Raw genomic sequence first — 20859 nt, forward strand, 5'->3', positions numbered from 1 at the left:
GGGAACGCGCGTGCATGTGTGTTTAATATAAGTGATAATCTGCAGAAGCACTGTTTCCTAGGTTCTCGTGGAGACGGTACTGGCACCGACCTCTTGGGAAATTTCTGAAGAGAAGTTGTTTTGGTTTTCTTTTCTCCTTTAAGTTATACTGAAGTTTTCTATTCATCACAAAGATTTATTGATTTTTCTATGCTTATGGGATAATTAAATATACAAGGGCTTGGCAGCTCTAGCAGAGCATATTCTTTTAGAAACGCTCACAATACGTTAAATCCGAGGGATTCCACTCTTAGTACTGCGTGGGGGTCATAAATAAGTTCAGTGCGGTGGATGTAAATACACATGACACCACTTCAAAATCGAGCGTCTGACCGGCCTATAACCATGGAACTTGGGCCCCATTTACCCATTCGTCATTAACGTTAATGACGCCCCAACACACTTCCATCATAGTCATTATTTTACAGCTGAATACAGTAATTTATATTTCTCATTCGTGGTTTTTTAGTCTCATGAGGACCTACGGGCTAGAAATACATGGAAATATATCATTTGTGAGCATCCGCATGTTTTACGGAAAGCAAATTCTTGCCAGCGCTCCCCTCCCGATGCTAACTATCCAGCTACGAAACAGGTGGCTATCTGCCCTCCAAGGGAGATTTTATTGCTAAAATAAAGTAAAAATTGTTTTAAAACAAAGAACACACATCTTTATAGTAAAACTCAAGTTTGTTTTACAATTAGAGAAAAGAGTCACATGGTCCCCCAAAAAACCCCAAGTTTTTTATATATATATATTGAAAATATATTTAAAAACATAAAAAACTCTATAGTTAAACATATATTATATTAATCAGTACACTTAAATATAGCTTAATTATATTTACAATATGACGCGGTTGCTTTTAAATTTTAATGCCAATTTCAGTTTTTTTTTCCCAAAAAACATAAAATTATATAAATATACAATAAATATTTATGTTACACAAGGTGAATAGTAGAGAACAAGGCCACAGACATGAACTTACATTTGCAAGAGTCTTTACTTAACACAGCACTAGGCCTGCTGACATGCATGATATACCTTTGTCACAAACAGACCACAGCAAGATTTCAATTAAGTGACATGAAAGAAAACCAAGCCCCCGCCCCCAACTCTGTTAACCGAACCGAGCCTGCGATCACGTCTGCATTGGGTCAAGCGAGCGAGAGCCATAGGACTGCAGTTTAACTACCAGTTTCACGTTATATATACGTCGAAAGCATCAGCTGACATACGCGTTGTATTATGGGAATCCACTCTGCGAGCGGTTGCAGGGCCTGGTTCTTCCCTGCATGCTCAGTGCCGTCCCTCAGTTCTCCCCATCCGCAAGGGCTGCCCCTTTGGGTGCACTCATTGGGCTTAGCTCAGCAGTCAACAGCACACGAGCAGAAGGGATGGGACGAGAAACCCCATTGGGCGGTTTTGTTGCAAAAGCCACCTGGCTGCGCTTTAATGTACCAACAGCTATAGCCCCTGCTCCTAAAGATAATATAAAGTGGGTCTTCTCCATTTTATATTAACACAGGGGTTAACTTTTTGAGTTGCTTTCAACACAAAGCTATTCTCTGAGAAGTCCTATTCATTTTAATTACTCATCTAGAGAGCTAACAGCACCGCTTGGACCTACCACCCAACCGTTTTCATTCTGTGACAAGTGCCGCTGTGGCCTATTCCAGATAAGAATGACTGAGTTGAAGGCGTACCCATAATTAACTTTGGGAGATGAGGAACTTTATTTCTAGCATAGTTCATATGCTAACACTTGTTTTGGAAATTCAGTTTATTTGACCCGGGAATTTCTTCGTTCCTATTTCTGGCTTAGATTACCATTATGTCCTAGCTACCATTTATTTTTCCTCGTCTAGATGATCTGTTTGTTATGCACTCGTTACCACCACCCAAACCTACTTGTGAGTTGGGCTACCATCGCACCACCTCTCTGCAGCAGTTTAGGAACAGCGCTGAGAACAACAGCGCCCAAGCAATGTTCAGATTACTAAATGCAATGGATTATAATACGCCTAAACACACTGGCTTCGGAGAAATTAATTTTTCCATCAAATGTCCAGTTAGCATAAAGAACAGCTGAAAGTTTGAGACATCTCAGTGAGATTCTCTTCATTTCTGATTTTCTAGGTGGGAATGCCTCAAGTTTGAAGCTCGAGTAGGTCACGTAACGTTCCCTTCTTGTTCACAGCCCAGCAAATGTGCAGCCAATACAACATGTAAAATTCTTTTCTACAGTGAGGAGGACTCCACTTGGACAGTCCTAGCGGAGGGAAGCCCTTTTACCCTAAGAAGAAACCACTTACTTTGAAGGTGTTTATGCTAGCTCACAGAAGCTAGCAGGCAGGGCTTCTACCAGGAGCAACAGCAATTCTGCGTTAAATATGTTCTTCACTGGAGATCATTTAAGGGGGATGATATTTCAAATTAGCTTTGCCCAGTCCAGCTTTTAATTAATTTCCACAGACAGGCTAATGCAGATTTCACAATAATTACATCTTATAGCGTTTCCCTCTTCGCTCACGCCACTTTATCTAGAGGATTTACAAATATAGCATCTATCTTTAGTGAGCTCACTAATGAGCTATTTCTGCCTCTCCACCCACTGTAGCCAGCTAAAGTGCTATGCCCAGCTCTGAAGCTTACAACCTGCCTTTTCGGCAATACTTCTGTCTGGATCATTAGAGTGGCAGCACAGGGCCTAACCAGCGCGTCAGAATCTAAGCAGGTGTTAAGCCAACAACTCCAACCCTTGCTCTTCACTTACTTTTAACGCCAGTTTTTGTTTCATGAAGGCTGACAGCAGAGGCAGACATGCACTTGAGCGCTGACTGCCTACAGCTGCAGGCAGGGCTTCTTTCTGCCTCCATCCCTGGCTATCACACAGGGCTCTGGGGCTGCCAGACATACTCCGGAGCACTACGTGCACCCGTGTGCAGGGCACGGCTTTCCCTCTGTGAGAAGATGCACAGAACCAAGTTCAGTGCCAGCTACAACCTGGACAGCCTCAGTCGAGCCAAAACACTTCATTATACTGAATTAACCAAGCTCTCCAGCACCGTGACCTGCCTCTGACTCACTGCGAGGATGTGAAACCCTATTCTACTGACGCCATTGCTGGGCTTCACCAAGACATTAGATCCAAGCACACGGTCTTATTACATCGTTACCATTGCTCTCAGCACTCCATGGAGTATTTTCTACCTGACAAGCTCCAGTTGTATGCTGAGTGAAATATTTTGAAGATCACAATCAACTCGCTTTGAGAGAGCAAAGGGGAGGGGACTCCAAACACAAACAAATATGATATAAAGAAAGGCAAGTCTCAAAAGACAACGACTTAATAAAAAATTACCCAGCAAAGCATGTTGACAGACAGTTAACTAAGTGCTGTCTTTAAGCCTGAAGTTCAACCATGTGAAGTGGAACATCACCATTCTTTTTCAGTTGCCACTTTTTATTTTTTTTTTTTGTCAGTAGTAGTCGGATTGCTATTGCAAACACCTTCACAACATACAAAAAACAAATTTGTCTTTAATCCAGAATAAGGTAATGTGTTTTTTTTTTTTTTTTTTCCAAATCTGATGGGAGTTCAAAAATAAGAGAAACAGTAAAACTATGACAACAGCACCTTGACATTGTTTTAATTCCAACGCTATCAGAAGTTAAAAGCAGTAAACAGATATAATACTAACAGGAATAAAGATACTTACTGTCTAAAATGTAAACGGAATGTTTTGGTTCAATTTCTTTTTCTGAAAGAGGACAGTTTATCATCAAATCACAATTGAAGCAGCATGCAATTTTAATCTTTTTTTTTTTTTAAACTTTTTCTGTTTTCAATTCTTGGCAACGGCGACAAACCACAACGTTATCGAGGAATGTAATGCAGACTTTTTCGTTTGTTTGCTTTTTTTCTTTTTTTCGTCTTTTTTCCTTTTTTTTTTGTTGTTTTTAAATTTGTGCGCAAATGACTTTGACTTTTGTTCCCTTTCAGGTCATGGATATGTTCAATAAATAGATTGTGGAATCACTGTACTGTATAAACTTCAGTTATACATGCAGTCCATAAAATTATTTTTTTACTGAATAATTTACCCTGTTATGTATATATACAAATAGATAATTTTGTCTCAATATAATCTATACAACACGAGCCCACTATCTTCCCCTTTTAATGGTTAATGTACATACACAGGAAGTGTCTATTCTTATAAACCGCCAGCCAACTCTCTTTTTGTTATCCATGGTGAGAGCTCTCACGTAAGACTGGGTAGTTCGGCACTGCGAGTTCCAGTGCCTCTTGTCTATGCCCCTGCAGCCCTCCTTTGTGTATCCTTTGGGGTTGCATTTGGTCTCATAGAAGTATTGCTTCAGTTGGCCTTTGGGTACTGGGACTTTTTCAAGGACTGTGACGGTCGCGCCAGACATGTCCACTGCAGTCTTTTTCTCCGCCGCCGTTACCCACTCGCTCGTGCTGTCACAGACGCTCAGTTCCCCACGGCGAGCTGGGTCAGAGTGACGCCGGACTCTCATGGACATGTTTGCAGCATCCAGGTAGTTTTTGTACTCCTCAAGCAGAAAGAGCAGCGGGGGTTCCAAAGGCACTTGACTGCTCAGCATGACTCGGGATGTGTACAAGTCCGCATCCTTGTTTTCCTCGCTGGGCTGGATGTCCTGATCCTCATCTAGAAGCTCCTCTATCACGTGTTCAAAAGTGTCCGCCAGCGACGTCAGTCCTCTTGAACCAGCGTTGGGCCCATTTAGGCTCTCAAGAGTCCCGTGGGTCCGAAGACCTGGGTAAGCCAAGCTGCCTTGTCCTCTTACACTAGCTTCTTTCATCGGGGCAGCTTTCATGCAACTGAAGTATGAGATAACCATAGTAAGGAAAAGGATGGTCATCACTCTTCTCACTTGGTGGAACTGTTAAGAACAAGAACAAGACGAAAATTAACTTAGAAGGGACAAAGTTATCAAAACTCCCCTAAACTGTCATGAGACGTTATGCTTGTGCTGCAGAGATATGAGTTGCAGAGATGAGTTGCAGCTGCAACTCATCAGTGACGAAGCACGCTCTTGTACAAAGGTGTTTCTTCGATTTAGATTTCCAGATAAATCATAAGCCAAAACTTGGGCAACATCGATAATGGTGAGTCAGTTCGTGTGTACCAATGTCTTGCTGTGATAAGTATTAGATCAGATACTACATGAACTCCTTATTTACTGAATGATTACACCTATTTCAAGTAATAACAAGAGCAGAACTGCTATTTAGCAACACAGCATTTCAGCATTAAAAGGCAGCTTCCCAAGTGTGGAAGGCAAGATTTCTATTTCAAGTGGAAATCAAACATTTTACTTTACTTTTAAGATCTCTCTATGCCAAAAATAGTTAAATCCACAAGAAATAGAACAGCACCAGGATAAATTGCGTTTGTATTTTAAAAGCCATCCTCAAAACACAGGAAGAGGCCATACACCTCTGAGGGCTCACCAGGTCAATCCCTCTTCTAAAAGTAGAAGGTACGTACACAAATATAGAACAGGAAAATGGTGCAGGACTGTGTGCTTGTAACCCTACTAAATTGGAGCTGGAAAGATTGCTTGCATCATGTGAATGCCATGGGAAGGGCTTCCTGGATTACAGCACTGATAAAGAGCTATCCTGAAATGACAGCACCAGGACCACTGTGCTGTGTTTCCCCGGAGCCCCACACCAGCTATTCTCAAGCGGGCAAAGCGCCTATTTTAGCACAGGGCACCCCACAAAAACCAACAGCACGGCCGGCCTGCACCATGCTGCCATATTTAAACAAAGAGCAGCTTGTCTTGTTTCTCTCACATTCTGCCTCCAGTTCTGGAACACGGTACGGGCCGTGCCTTGGGGCTTATCAGTTGGCTTGGCTCTTTCCTCACTGAGCACAGAGGGACACCACCAGCTAACAGCATTAGTAAGAGAAGTCCTCACCAGCTTTGGGACTAGCTAAACTCATTCCTACCAGCACTCGAAACAGTTTGGGCTTGCACAACTGCAGCTACTCACGTGTTTTGCTAAGCCTCCATGTTTCTCAGGGTAGAAATTGTTTCCTATTGAAGAACAGAGTACGTACTTATGGTACTATTACGAGAGCCCCCCATATCCTGCTGTGACACAGAGCTATACTTTGTCTGATCCCAAGAGCTACTACAACATCTATCATGTCCGGTTATTATTTTTCCCTCCTTCCGATCGCCGCTCTCACCAGTTCTGCTTGCTAGAAAGCAATGGCATTGTTCACATTTTTGGAGCAGCAGCTAATGCTTGTTTCATAGCTTTTGAAGTTCACTCGGAAGTACCTCATACTTGGCAGCACTCGCTGGAGTAAATGCTATTTCTGTTTGCCAACAGGGTGCTATGTAAAAAGCCTTACTTCATCTCCTGCAAATATGCTATGGGAAACTAGTACTCTTAAGACTCCAACATGGAAAGACAATCCATCATAAAGCACACAAATGAAAATGAGATATGTACTAGAAAGGCAGTGCCTGACACGTGGGTCTCAAAGTCTACTTAATGAAGTGTTGGGGGTTGGAGGGAATGAAAACACAACACATTTTTTGTGCTCACGCTCTCCCCTCAGCTACTAAGCCAAATTCTGGCCAAGAACCACCTCCATCCCAGCACAGCTTCACTTTCTTGCCTCCATCTCTCTTCCTGTTTAAAAGTGTTATTGTGGCATAGATTTATTAAGATTAAACAAACCTGACGTCTGTGATTCACAGGAACATAGTGTTTGCTCTAACCATGCAGAACATTAATATTTTGCCTATTTTTCATCCCGGGATTTTAAAAACACATTTTACAGGGAGCAATATCAGATTTCTTCTTCCAAGGGAAGAAAGAGACAGTAGAGATGATTTACCATGCAAGGAAAGAGGCTATCAGTCTTCCTTGGTCAAATGTGGAGAGGCATGACAGGAGGGAGACGGAGCGGTTTGGCTAGCATAAAAGGACAGAGCCGATGGGAACAGGAATCATACATTCCCTCTTCTCAGAATTCTCACATATAAAAGGAAAATTTAAAAAGCCACAACCCGTAGTGCTTCCTCTGACCACCGGAGCACTGAACATAACACAGATCAGCTGGCTCTTAATCAAGTCTCCATTATTTTTATTAGAGTAGTGCCCAAAAGTCCCAGCCAATATCTGAGCTCCAGAGGACAGATTCTGTCTGAGCACACAGGAACCAGAGGGCCCTCCAACATGACAGCGGCAGGACACAACACAGGAGGGACCAAGGCAAGCACAGAACAAACAGGAGCTTGCATACATCAACTAAGTTGGCCTGTTAGAGGCTGAGTGTTAGCTAAGTTAAGCCATGGATACAGTGATTCCTGGAACAGGGCGCATCCTTCCCTGTCATCGCTTAACTGTTAATTTATAATCGATAGTAATGAACTTGATAGGATCCAAAGTGACTAAAATAACAGAATTGCATTTGAGTGGAAAACTTGAAAGGAAGAGATCAGATGAAAAGCAGACAGGAGCAGAGAAGCTTCACCAAGGGGCTCAGCATACCCTCAGCATCCTCCAAATTGGCCGGTCACCAGAACTAGCAGCACTTGATCTCTGACATTAATTTAATCCTTCCTTAATCGGTTTTGCCCTCCATTTAGGAGAGAAACTGCCATCAAGCTCAATCAATTTACATCCCATCTGACGGTATCTGACTGTCACTATGTTAGGTACTATGAAAAAGCACAACTAGTCTCTGAAAGCCAACAACTTGATGACAGCCATTATTCACAACAAAATGTCACCTCCTTAAAAGCCACCCCTTCTCCTCCCATTTATATCAATGGAGAACTATGTCAAATTAAGATTGCACAGTGCAGACACGTGGAATGTCACTAGCAAGCAAACACAGAGAAACACCTTCATAAAAGAGTTGCAGACTAAGCTGAACAGTGTAAACAGGACATGAGAAGATCCTCCTCTATCTTCACAGTGACTAGAGCAATATACACGGTCCTCAAGTTCTCCAGCAAAACGATACTGAGTGAAACAACAGTTAAAACTTCTAGGAAACCCCTTCATACTTAAGGCTGTAACTTCTCATAGAAGCTGCTCAGAATCTACTAGTTGAAGATGCTTTGCAGATTAATTAAAATCTCACTTTGTGGGTGTCAACGGTTTACGGGCATTAGGCCCGATTCCGTGACAAAGGGGACGGGGGACCCAAGGGCCCACGTCCCGGGAAAAGGGGAAAGGGGAAAAGGGTAAGGAGATGGCCCTGAGAGCAAAGAACAGCGGCAACAATCTGAGGAGAAACAAACTAATTTACTAAATAAAATATCGGAATGCAAAACAATACACTATTATACAATATAATTACAATTTAAGCTGATAAATCCAATACAGAGAGAGAGAATGTCCCAAAATCAAGGTAGGCCTTACTCTACTACCGACGATAAGACGGCTGGAGAGCGAGGTACTGCCAAGACGAGAGACGGGCGGAAAAAGGGACGAGGTCTCGTGATCTGCAAGTTTTTATACTGTGAGCTTTTATCTTTTCCCTCCGGCTGGAAAATGGTAACAGAGGAGCAAAATACTGTGGGGACTGTAGTAGTCCTTCTCTTCTGAGAACCAGGTATATCCACTACATGTTATGATGTGGAATACCAATAACCGAAAATCACAAAACCATGACAGTGGGTAGAAACAGCCTTGGAGCTACTTATGAACTGACTCATGGGCCTGTGCGACATCAGCTCTCACGTAGCGAGCGGGACTAATATCCCAGTGCAGCGCTGGAAACAAACCGGACGGCATCTTCCACTCCTTGTCCTTCTACTTCCCAACTATCAAACCTTTATTATATTGCAAAGATTGAAGATACTGGCTGTCTCGTTACACTAGGTGCCTTACAGGCTCCAAACACTGACAGATTACGTACACTCTTCCAATCTCAAGGCAGTCACCGCATCACCTGCGTGGAAGTGGAAAGGGGGTGGAACACGGGACAAATCTGTACTTTCCCATTTTCCCCAGCGTGCTCCTGCTGAGCATCTACTTAAACAGATTAAATAGATGTATGCTAGCTGCCTTGAGACTCAGCCTTAAACAACTTACTCGGGTCACACAAGATGTCTGTCAGGAACAACACCTGAGACCAGCTTCCTAGATGCCATCCTTTCTCGTGGCTGCCAGAGCATCCTTCCTTCTCTAATGCAGCACAGCGAAGCTGAAGCAATGAAAACAGGTCACCCACCACGGACCCGATCTCAGGAAGACATGACCTAGTTTGTACTTCAATGAAGTCCACACAATTACAGCTAGAATAAAGGCACATAATTGTGGCAGCCGTCTCCACTAATGGGAAGGAGGCTTGTTAAATGAAGGTCATGTCAATTACCTACAGCTAGTTTACATACGCAGCCAATTACTTATCTGCACTATTTACTTAGGTATTTTGCATTTAATGAGAATTCACCAGCTAATTGTTTCATTTCATTATTTCTCGTTATTTTAAGCAGAAATCTAACCACTTAACAAGTTCTATTTCCAGCGGAGAGACCTGAGGAACAACTGTGAAGATGAACTTGCCTTTCTGCATCCTGATACGAGCCGTGAAAGTTGAAATAACTTTCAGTAGTGAATAGATTCAGAATCCTTTCATCTCCAGAAAAGGAGCGTGCGGTGGAAGGTAAAATTAGCAGCAAGAAGATATTCATTTTCTGCCTTGCCATTTTCGGAGTCCTCTATGCAGAAGTTCAGTTTACTAAATACTACTGAATGGCACAGGCATGAGTTCCTGCTCTACTCATCATTACTGGAGTGTGTGAACAGATACCAAAATGGGATGCATGTCAGCACATGCTTTACAAAGACTTAATGTACTGAGAACAAACAGCATTAACCTTTAATACATGCAGAACTGGCTGTCTGACGCACGACGCTTATCCTCACGGCTATTCATGCCAACTATATAATTAATTTTTATTACTGAAAATAAAGCACCCCCCCCGCACACACACCCCTCATGTATACATACATACACAGGCACACCCTCGCCCACTTTGTATTCTTTTAGTTGGCGCTTCACGTCAGGAAGAACGAACGTGAACACACTTCTTTTTTCTTTTCCCTCTTCACAAACGAAAACCAACCCAACACAACTTGTCCCATCAACCAGAGGTGGGAAAGAGCCCGAAGACAATAATGCAGGATATTAATGTCATGACATTACACCCCGATCTTTCACAGAGTTATACATCAGTTTCCTACAAACATTCCTCATACCTTTCTGGATGCTCAAACAGCAGTGCAGAGGGCACACTCGCATCAAAACTCTGAGAAGGAGTTCAGCTGCTCTTACATGAGCAGCCTGGCCTGGCTCTTCGTTACAAGTGTGCCTGTCATTCACTTGGCGAAGCCCGGGCCTGAAGGAGTTCCCAGCAGGATTTCTGTCGGCCAGATCTCGGGCCCAAGCTGCCCATACCAGGAAACAGGCACGATAAGTTTTGGCAGTATGCACAAGCAAAAGAATAGCAGGCCAGGCTCACAGATGGTATCAGAGCTTTCAGAGAGACAACACCCATAGAAGAGAACAGATGTGCACTATTTTTATACTGTTACAATGGGAATTGCTGGTAGAGCCCGTGGCACACATACTGCTTTTCCAGCTGTTCCTACAGCATCCCACACAAGGGGCACTCGAACGGCACAGGGGTTTGCAATCATCACTGTAAGCAAACTCAGCTCCGTAAGGGCACCGTGTATGCCACATCAAGTTACACCAGGAAAGCCCCCTTCAAATACCAGCTGCCAGCAGATTTATGCTCACCAGGAGCAGCATGGATAGAGTAACACATCATCCATACTCCTATTGGCATACCAGAAACAACAGACAGCAGGGACAAAACTTCCAAGTCTAAGACCTCAGCACTGGCAAATACCAGGCTGAGAATTCATGCCTCTTTCCAAGCCTGAAGTCAAGCTGTCTGAGAATATTTGTCACGATATATTCACGCCATTTCCATTTTCATTTAGATGTAACGTTACATGACTTACGTGAACTTTAAGTTCACCTAGAGAAGACATTATCATACAAAAAAAAACCTAAACCCACACAAAACAACAAGCCAACCACAAAACTACTCAATGAAATTATTACTGCTTGCCAAGATACTATCTAGATCCTCCACGAAAGCAAATAATTACAGTTCTCCAAAATCATTCTCTCCAATTGCCACTAGCGCTAACCCAACCTGTGCGTGGAAGAACATTAGGGCAGAGCCTCAGACCTTGGCGCAGCATCTGCGGTTTGCCTTCCATTCTACTACAGCTCTTCAGTACACGACTCTGTGTCACAGGACAACACTCTTCTGCCAAGTACACGCATGAAGCTCCCACTGAAGTCAAGGATAATTGGCATTTGAAAGCAGGAACAGAACGGAGCACGCTGCATGCAAACTAGCGTGAGTTGGATCCTCTGTTCCGTGACATGTGTCCAGCAGCTCTCCAACAACCCAGACGCTGCTGCACCGGTTAGGCTCGCGTCTTACAAGCGCCTATAAACTACTGAACAGCATGTAAAGCATCCCACGCACCCATCAGCTCCGCTGCGAGTGGCAAGTTTCCTAGGACCTATAGAACATTATGCACTCAACACGAACGTACGAGAAGCTTAGCCAAGGAGAAGCAATGGTTAAGAAGTTAAAGCGTCAGACGGTTTGGGCAGACAGTGCCTCCTCTACAGGCAAGGGCTGTACCCATCTCTTTTTTGCAGGATACTTACTTTCACTGAATCCCTGCCTGTGTGTGGCATTGCTGTAAGGGAATACCTCGCTTTTAGCCATAGTCAGTCCTTGAAACGAAGCTGATCAGCACTGTGATGTGCGTGAACCAGAAACTGGAAATGCCTGTTGTCAGGCTCCTGACAGGTATGAACAATAAGCCTGCTTCGCCAGTAGTGTTATCAGTCATCTTTTGGCTGCCTGCCCTCGTGTGCAGACTTTTCTCAACACATGCTCAATCCAGTTGTTAGCACAGCATCTCTGTGGAAATACTTGTCGTACACGGACAAAGGATACAAGGTACCAGAGCACCTTCTAGAAGTACTGGAGTCCAAAGTTACACAGGAACTGCCAGACCGGAACAGGAGGAGAAATCCGCAAGTTCACAAAGCCACCTCAACATACGTTAAATAAAAGCTCTCCGTGATTCCGTTAACTATCATTATTTTATTTAAATACCATCAGATGGGTTAGCAATCTAACCCATCTCACTAGGCAGCCAGCCCTGCACCGCCCTGCTGTAAGAACTACTTTATCTTCGGAGACAGCATTGTGTTGTGAAGTTAGTGTAGTAGCATAACTACCGAAAACCCTTTGGCAAGAACTGCTGTCTTCACCACTGAGACTTTATTATGACAATACAGCACATCGCAGATTTCAAGGCGTTGTAGTTTTCAGCCTCTTTTCCCCTTCTACATGGTTTCGTGTTGAAACAAGACTTCTGCAATCACTGTCTGATCCTCTGTCCCTGACCAGCTTTAAAATTCGGGGGCCAGTTTCAGCTGGATTCAGAGGGATACAAGTTTCACAGACAACACTACTCCCACCGTCTTGTGTTGTAACTGGCAAGCAAGTAGCCAAGGCCACCCAAATAAGCTTTCCCCTCCACCCCTAGTTGGGCAAGCCTTAGTGGCTCAGCAGCAGCTGCCAAGCCAAAGGAGACCAGCGCGCAGGCTTACCCACTTGCATATTTACAACACTGCACTGTCGCTTCCACTTGGAATTTCGTAGAGGAAAAGAGTTTGGAGCTACTTAGAGGGAGTGAGGAAGTATATCTGACAAAGATAGACACGTCAGAAAACAAAGTTCAGAAGTTGCGCTGCTCCGGACCCAAACATTTACTGGAACACAAGGGAAAAGAGAAGGAATTCCTCCCGCAAAGCTGCAGGTTTTAGCAATCTCCTGCCTTTTCACTGTTGTATAATGGTGTAACCTCTTGCCCAGAGGCATATTACACTGCTACTTGTGTGAACACGGTCCGTGGGCATTAGGTTGTCCCATCCCCCCAAATAAAAATGAAATTTACCTGACCGATGACTTCTCATACCAATCATTACATCGGCGGCATCATGGTAAGTTATTTCCATGAGAACTGCTGAGGCTCACCCAAGTAGCACGTATTCCAGCGGGTCTAATTCTGGCACACACAGTCACAGTGCTCTATTCATAGATTCGTACCAGCTGTGAAGTTGGCCCAGTACTCACGCGGTCATAAAATCAGATGGGGCCATCACCTAAACTATAGCCAATATCTGTATCAGAACAACACGCGACAGGTTTCGGCAGAACAGCTTCCCCACGCTCCGGACTCCCCAAGGATATGCGCATATTTAGGATTAATTACACTTAAAAGAGGAAGAAAAAAAAAAGCTTCCTAGGTGTGCAGACTAGCCCCCCCCTTCCCCCAACAACATAAGCACACAAATAGCCCAGACATGCCTATAAACAAAAGTATGCAAAACCCAGGCCAACACAATCCAACTTCCCTCCGCTCCAAGTTAGGGTGTTTTGTTTCAGATACTCACACCCCCAACAGAACAAAGCGACTCTGCTGCCAACGTACAGTCCTCATGGTAAGAGCCCTTAAGCTCCAAAGGGTAGGCGCATAGATGGGATTTCAGTAATTAGACATTCCTCTATAAAAACTTCAATACCTGTCCCTTCACATAAGCAGATCCTAGTGCCCCGCAGGGAAGGAGAGCCTCTCTTCAAATAGCTGGGAGGAGGGGGAGGAAGGATAAAGTCAGAGAAACACGAAATTACTCGGTTACTCCGTAGAAAGCAGCTAATTGTTCTCCCTCTCCCAAACCTCCGCAGAGCACTGAAGACTTTCGAAATTACTATCCTATTCAAAATGTAGTATGTTCGTCTGAGATAGGATCAGTAGATCTAGAGGGGGGTGAAAAACTTTGACAAGTTGAAAGAGAAGAGAGACCTGGTACTTACACTGCTGAGTCTCCAGCCAAATAACATTTCTTAGAAAACAGACTGTCAAAGCTTCAAAAGTGCTTTGCAAACGCACAATTTCAGCACACTTAGGTGAGGAGAAAGCACATCCGAACTCCTATTTTCCTACTAGGTAGGCTGAAGGACGTGACGATGCTTTAACAACTTCCCTCAGGTTGCACAGCAAATCACTGGTGAAGCAGAAACATGGGAGCTCCCGCTCCCGATCCCTTGCTTCAGCCTGTGCAGAGCTACCTTAACCGTATGCATCATTCACATATTTTGCAAATCTCTCCACGGTAACTGCCATATCTAACCCAGAAAGAGGCAGGGCAGCTGATTAAAACCTTAGGAGTATTATTTTGAATACATATGCTAGCTCACTTCCATCTGTGTTGTTAATTAGTTCCTGACCGTAGGTTAAATGTAGGGCATGTTGTCACGAGCCTAAGGTGGGGTGGCAGGACCTCCTGCCACTGCCATATGGCTTTTTGTTTCTTCTTTCATTCTTCAGCTTCGAGCCTCATGCTTCCAATTTGTGGGCTCAACCAACGCGTAGCAAACAACAAGAAAAGGTAGAACCGTTTCACTTACCGCGAAAATATTATTCACCGCTCAAACCTCCGAAGAGATTTGATTTGAAACACATCACAACCTCCCGTTTCATCTAGAAGCTTCTTTTACCCAGAAGTCTGCTATGGAATTCAGGAAATACCTACTCCCGTGAAGAAGTAGGTACTGACCAGCCCTACAAACACAAAACGGGCAGCTTGCCAGGAACCAAAGGTCAGCCTTAACTTGGATAAAACAGCAATGAGCAAATCCATCCTACTCATAATACATACAGAGGCTTGTTGCACGGGGGTGAAGCCATTACAGCAGTCTCATCGTGATCAAGAAATAATAAAAACATGAAGAAAAATCTTCTTCTGTACGCTAGCAGTGTCACCTCCACAAATGGATCTTTTTGGTAGAAAATAGGAAAGGCTCAGGACGGTCCTAGTCAAACCTCCAGGTCACGTTTCAACGTGTGCCTGAACAAGACAAGATATGCAGAGCATCGGCAATTCTCCCTCAGTCATTTTCCAGTGAGCACAACTTGAATACTAACAGGTCTGGTGATGCTTTGCAACTGAAAAGTCGCTCCAGAGTGTTTAATTTAGAGTAGACATCAACGTTATTTATGGTGTTTCCTAGCTGTCGTCGCATAGCTGGCCTTTCATTAGCCAAAGGCCAGGGAAATGATTTGTGTTATTTCCAGACACGAGACTTGAGAATTCTTCTAACAGTTACAGGAGTCACAGCCAAGGAAGATAACACCTACGCTGAACAACTCTGATTTAGAACCAGGTGATGTGAGTTCACGCTGGAGCATTACAGGACTCAGGACGTCCCACCTGGGCTTGTCAGACTTGGAGGCAGACTTCTTTGTAGGTGTTGACCCGCAAGTGTTTTCTTCCTAACTCCTCTTTTCGTTGGTTTGTTTTTAATGGAGGTATTGAAATTGACATACCCTTACCAAACAACCCGGCTCATCATGATTGCTACTTTTGCAGTTAGAACTGCAGAGAAGGGTTGCAGAGGGGGCAGCAGCAATTAATCATTAATACCAAGTAAAAAAAGAACAGGACTTGAAATGAGCCTTGCAAGGAAGCCAGCTTTTAAAATCAGATGCCAATCATTAGCTTGTAAGGAGAAAGCTCATCTTCAGACTCTATGCTAATCATCACATCAAATTTGTATTTCTGTGAGTAGATGCAAAGAAGCACCTGCTTATCTTTACCTTTGCATCGTTTCATTGGCAATAATTTGCATGCACCACACCAGTACCCTGCTGTTGTAATGAGACGTTCAACAGCCTTCTCTACCTCCCAATAAAAGCAGCCTTTCTTCACCAGACATTAGATACCAAAAAAAAAAAATCATGACATTGACATAAACCATTATGCTTCTACCTCCAAAAGCAGAAATGGAGAACCTTGGTAGTGTTTACATCTCGTTTTGCTTCAATCCATTATAGAGATAAAAGGCAATCGTAACGTTCCGCAGCAGACTTACCCCACCACAGTTTCCTGGCACAGGTTCTGGTTAAGTCACGCTTGCCAGCTTAACCTTGTTACCGGCTTAACCTTGTTACCGGCTTTGCTTCCCCCTTGGACTCGCGCTGGTTTTCAGTACAAATTCTATCAAATAGCATTTACAGCTCAGTCAAACTGGATTATCAACTCAAAAGGAATGTAAATACCAAGTGAAGATCCAAGTCTTAATGCAGGCAGCCAGCAGGCACAATTATCTAGAAATGCCACAAAACTCAGTCCCATCGCTCATCCCAGCAGTGCCCGCACAATTCTGTAGCAGCTATGGTGGCAGCTATGATGAAGGGGAGGTTGGTTTCCTTACTAATCCAGCCCTCAAATCAAGTTTAGATTCCGTTTCTTTTTGTTTCAGTCTATCAAGTACTGAACACACTGAAAGAACCATGTCCAGCGTAAAGAAAGGTAAACTAAACCATATGGATATTAAATGTTGCACCAAGCTTAGAAAGTAAATGGCATAACAGACTAAGGAATTCAGAGATCATAACCTTTAATTCCTCGATCTAGGAAAAAACCTGCATTTCTCCAGGAGCTGTTATGTTTAAAAAAAGCGGTGTTTTGATCACGTTAGATAAGGCATAACATGTGCTAGAGTTGGCAGAAGACTATGTCCAACTCCTTTATAAGATACAGGATTCAGCAAAAAGCAGAAAAATAAAAGGGGACTCTAGCCCTGTTCTTATTATTACAGCCTTAACTGCAGCAACGTGCTTGGAGCCTTTCACATGCTGAGTTAATAAGGAGCATACAACAGCACTTTGCTGAGTTCCTCGATCATTCGCCAGAACCTTCTTGCTATACTGCATGTATATAAGCGCCGACAAGCCTACCTACCTGCAGCCCTGTGCTTGTAGAGGGGAAGCAGAGATTGGATGCCAAACTCCAGGTGAACAGAGAGTACTTTTTCCACATATCAAAGTCTGGTGCAAAAGCTCTCTCCCTGTAGCGTACGAGGCTGCACAATCAATCTGCAGTTGCCTCCTCACTTGAAAGGCAAATGCTCCTGTGCCACAGCTCCTCGGTTTCCTGAGGGACAACCCAGATCCTACACGTAAAACACTTACTCTGATCTAGTTTACACCAACAAATTTAAAGTATTTCAGGAAATCACCAAAAGCACCACCTGGGAAGACAGGCAGTATGTGCGAGCAACCAAGGGTTTGTATTTCTTAAGTTGCGTGAGTTGGAAGTTCTCAGCTCCAGCTGAGGTTTGCTTGCGTTGGCTTTCTAACTCGGCTGGGCATTCTGACTGCCACAAGCCCACAGTTATTTTAAGAGCCCAGAAGTAATGGCACATGAGGTTATGAGTTTATTGTCTAAAAAAGGCACGCTGACTGTCCTGATCATCAGTTCCTGGGAAACTGAGTAAGGAACAATGCTTATCCTGCTCTCTCAAATGCAGAGTCCACTGTTGTCAAAAACTGATCTACAAAACATGCCAACAGGAAGCGGCGACCTCAAAAGCAACACGGAAAACTATATGCACAGCAGTAAGGGACAGAAATGAACCATGTATTCCACGTCGTTAGGTTTGGACTGGCAACAAATACTCAAATTACCTAGATTCACCTCATTTCCAAACTGGGAACATGTCGGGTCCAGCGAAACAAAGCAAAACGCTGCTGAGTCAACGTATGAAGAAAAACAGAAGCTTTTCTATTCCATCAAATGTCTAGACTACAGCATCCACCTGGAGTTATTAGCAGCCTGGCTCACTGCGACTGCTCAGGCACAGAGGAGGGCCGGCCATAGCAGCGCGTTGTGCCACGGATCTCTAGGTGGCGGTAGCTGCTCAGATTTTAAGATACCAAGAGATGCTTATCTCAAATTTAGCAACCAGTATTCCTCCCATCCTCCTAGAATTGCCTTTCCTAATTTGCAATGTGACCCCCCCCCCCCCCCCCCGTTCCTTCATAATTTATAGTAGTCTGAAGCTGAGTCACAAGGATTCCTGCGTTTTCCTAACCAAGTGCACAAGAAAAGAAATGAACTGCCAAAGTATTGAGGTAATTTATAGCGTAAAGCATCGAGAGCTTCTAGTCGATCAAAGGACTCAGGGAAACAAACATAAGAACAATCATGCCTTCTGTTCTATACAAATGCCACGGCCAGAAATAACTGTCCTAATTAACTGGTTTCAAACTGACTTCTCTGAAAGATACGAGCTTCTTACAGAGAAAAGCATACCACTGCTACAGCCTTATGGCAGCTGTCACTAGGGCATGGAAATTCACTACAGGAAGCTTCCTCTTGCTTTCTCGAGTTGTCCACGGCACTCATCTTCAGACAGCTGTATCCAGTTGCGATGCCCACATTACGCCGTAATGGGACCTTCTGCCACCATAAGTAGCAGGGTTACTACAGGATGACAGTCACGTCAAATCAGTATCATCCCAGCCTGCTCACAAGTTACCAACGGTAGGAATTGGGTGAGATGAGGTTGGCTTTTCTTTCTGTAAGACAGCTGACTGCTATATGTTATCTACAGCATCTTCAGGACTCCAGACTGCTCTGACTAGCTGTTGATGGTTGCAGTTACGCTCAGCAGCTGAATTCTACTGACCTATGGTCAACTGGTTATAAGCCCTGAAAGCTGAAGAGGAAAAAAAAAAAAAAAACACAGTGCTGACCCTGCAGATCACCTAACTTAAATCTAACACTTGAGGTACAGGACTATTTGACCTGTTCTGCATGGTCAGCCCATGAGAACAGCATTCCTTACGCAACTGCTCAGAGCCTGTACCTGTAAGCAACATGACCAGCGTAAGCAGGTTGACCATACACAATGGCTACCCCATTAATACACACTTGTACCTCCCAAGTTAGAACATTTCATTCTTCTATTATTGTATACTCCAGCGTTTCCAAACCAAGTAGCACAAGCATTCACTGTAATAACATGCGAGTCTAAGGCACCGTAACAGAGTTGCCAGTGCTGCCTAGCAAGATCTGTTGTTTAGTTTTTGTACTGAGGAGCCCTTGCCAGGGACCAGGGCTGCACGCACAGCAGGCGGGCACGGCGATCCCTGCCCCACACAGCTCACACAGCCAACACCAGCAAGCACAGGCACAGGAAACAATAGAATCTGTGAGCTACCAACTGCAGGCAGCCCCATCCCAGCTCGTCCACGGGGCAGCCTGCTCAGCTCATGTCTGTGCCACCTCCTAATGGCGTGCAGCGGGGAGCAAGGGCGTTGTTACGCACGGCACCTTCCTGCTTGGAACCAAAGGCAGTGGGTTGTGGTGTTACCACGTCATTTCAGCAACACACAGAAATAGCTTCGCATCAGTGCTTTTCAAAGCTTCCTTTTAAAGGGTGTTCTCGGCTAAGTACTACCAGGAATGCCAGTGTATGGACTGATCTAAGAAATGATTGAGAGTTTCCTAATTAAGCAGCAATTTAGCTATTTAGGAGGAACCAAGAGCTCACAACATACGCTTGAGAGCAGGTCAAGACAAGTTCGTAATTAACCTATTAAAAGCACATATCCCCTTCTAGCGGAGCCTCCATCAGCACACACAATGCCTAACACAAGACTTCTGGCGCAGGCACACGCCACACTCTTACAACAACATTTCAGCCTTTTACACGAGCCAGGAAGGCAGACCCAGGAAACACGAGTGAATGGCTAATCTTGAAGCGGGCTCACGCATGGAAGCAATGCGATGGTCTCACCCTGCTCACAGGCTCCTGAGGAGCTGCTTTTATACCCGCTCCCTGGCACAGAGCTATTACTGAGCTGGAGATGCAATGGGCTCTGCTTCCCTCCCTCCAGCAGCGGAGCAACAGTTGCAGGAAGTGCTATGGGCAGTGCAAGGGCTTTTAACTGCAGCTGCTTTCACTTCAGCATCGTCACTGTGTGCAAAGCTTTAAAGCAAAAGAACGGGTCCTTCTTTTCCACTCCGTCCTTCCCCATTTTAACGCATCTTTGGAACACTCTGCATCTGTGCGCTACGTTCCATAGTATTTCAGCATTCTGTAGTACTACAACACCATGCCTTCGCTTTTAGAAGCGCGCCGCTTGAAATCGAACTTTTCCAGATTAGCCTCCAAGATAAAAGCCATTCCCCTTTCTCCTCCGCTATCTCCCTTATTACATCTGGATTACTCCAACGCTGTGTCCTGACCCGCTTACCCTGATTTCGCCACCCCGGAGCTCCAAACAGCCCAGCGAGCCAGTGGGCTGAGCAGGCAGCACGCTGCTTACAAATGGGCTTCCCCAGCTGAGATTCAATGGAGCTGAACATTAAGCGGTAGTACTACAGTGGAAAATCGCTGCCTGGTACGGAGCCCTGCAGAAAGGCTCCGAACTTAGCAATTCTCAGACATTCCGAAGCCGCCACCGGCTCCTTCCAGGTGCCGCGAGCGAGGCAGCACCCGGGGCCAACGAAGGCAGAGGGGCTCAGCCAAGACGAGGAGCTCCCGGCAGCCCATCCCTGTCGGGGTGAGGGGCCCGCTCACCGCGCCATGAATTAAAGATGACTCAAACGCCGAGGAAAAAAAATGTATCGCCGGGATAGGTTCCCCGCATTCATTAGAACCGCGTTACTAGAAATATAAATAAGTAATGGCTATCGATCCCGCGACAGCGATAACCTCGGAACCAAGCGCACTCCCGCGGAAGGGGAACGCTCCCCTCAGCGCAGAGCGCGGAGCCGAGGCCGCCCCCACGGCGACACCGCAGCGCCGGGGCCGCGAGGCGGGGCCGG

At 44.7% G+C, this 20859-nt stretch overlaps 1 protein-coding gene across 2 annotated transcripts; it reads right to left on the reverse strand.

Moving 5' to 3' along the window:
• Positions 911 to 20731, reverse strand: BDNF (brain derived neurotrophic factor). 2 transcript variants are annotated; one of them, XM_021401185.1, is made up of 2 exons: positions 20286 to 20731; positions 911 to 4972 (listed from the first exon to the last, which is right to left on the reverse strand). In XM_021401185.1, exon 2 carries the CDS (start codon positions 4949 to 4951, stop codon positions 4211 to 4213), a length of 741 nt encoding a protein of 246 aa, XP_021256860.1. In that variant the 5' UTR covers positions 4952 to 4972; positions 20286 to 20731; the 3' UTR covers positions 911 to 4210. The 2 variants fall into 2 exon arrangements, with proteins under 2 accessions (XP_021256860.1, XP_021256859.1); XM_021401184.1 differs by lacking the exon at positions 20286 to 20731 and adding an exon at positions 18337 to 18716.

The sequence above is a fragment of the Numida meleagris genome, chromosome 6 (assembly GCF_002078875.1).
Source record: "Numida meleagris isolate 19003 breed g44 Domestic line chromosome 6, NumMel1.0, whole genome shotgun sequence".
Taxonomy (NCBI): Eukaryota; Metazoa; Chordata; class Aves; order Galliformes; family Numididae; genus Numida; species Numida meleagris.

Coding starts and splice junctions, on each gene's coding strand:
- BDNF (XM_021401184.1), bottom strand. CDS start 18,429: ATGAGTGCCGTGGACAACTCGAGAAAGCAAGAGGAAGCTTCCTGTAGT. Junction 4,973..18,336: donor GCCATAAGGCTGTAGCAGTG/GTATGCTTTTCT, acceptor TGTTCTTAACAG/TTCCACCAAGTGAGAAGAGT.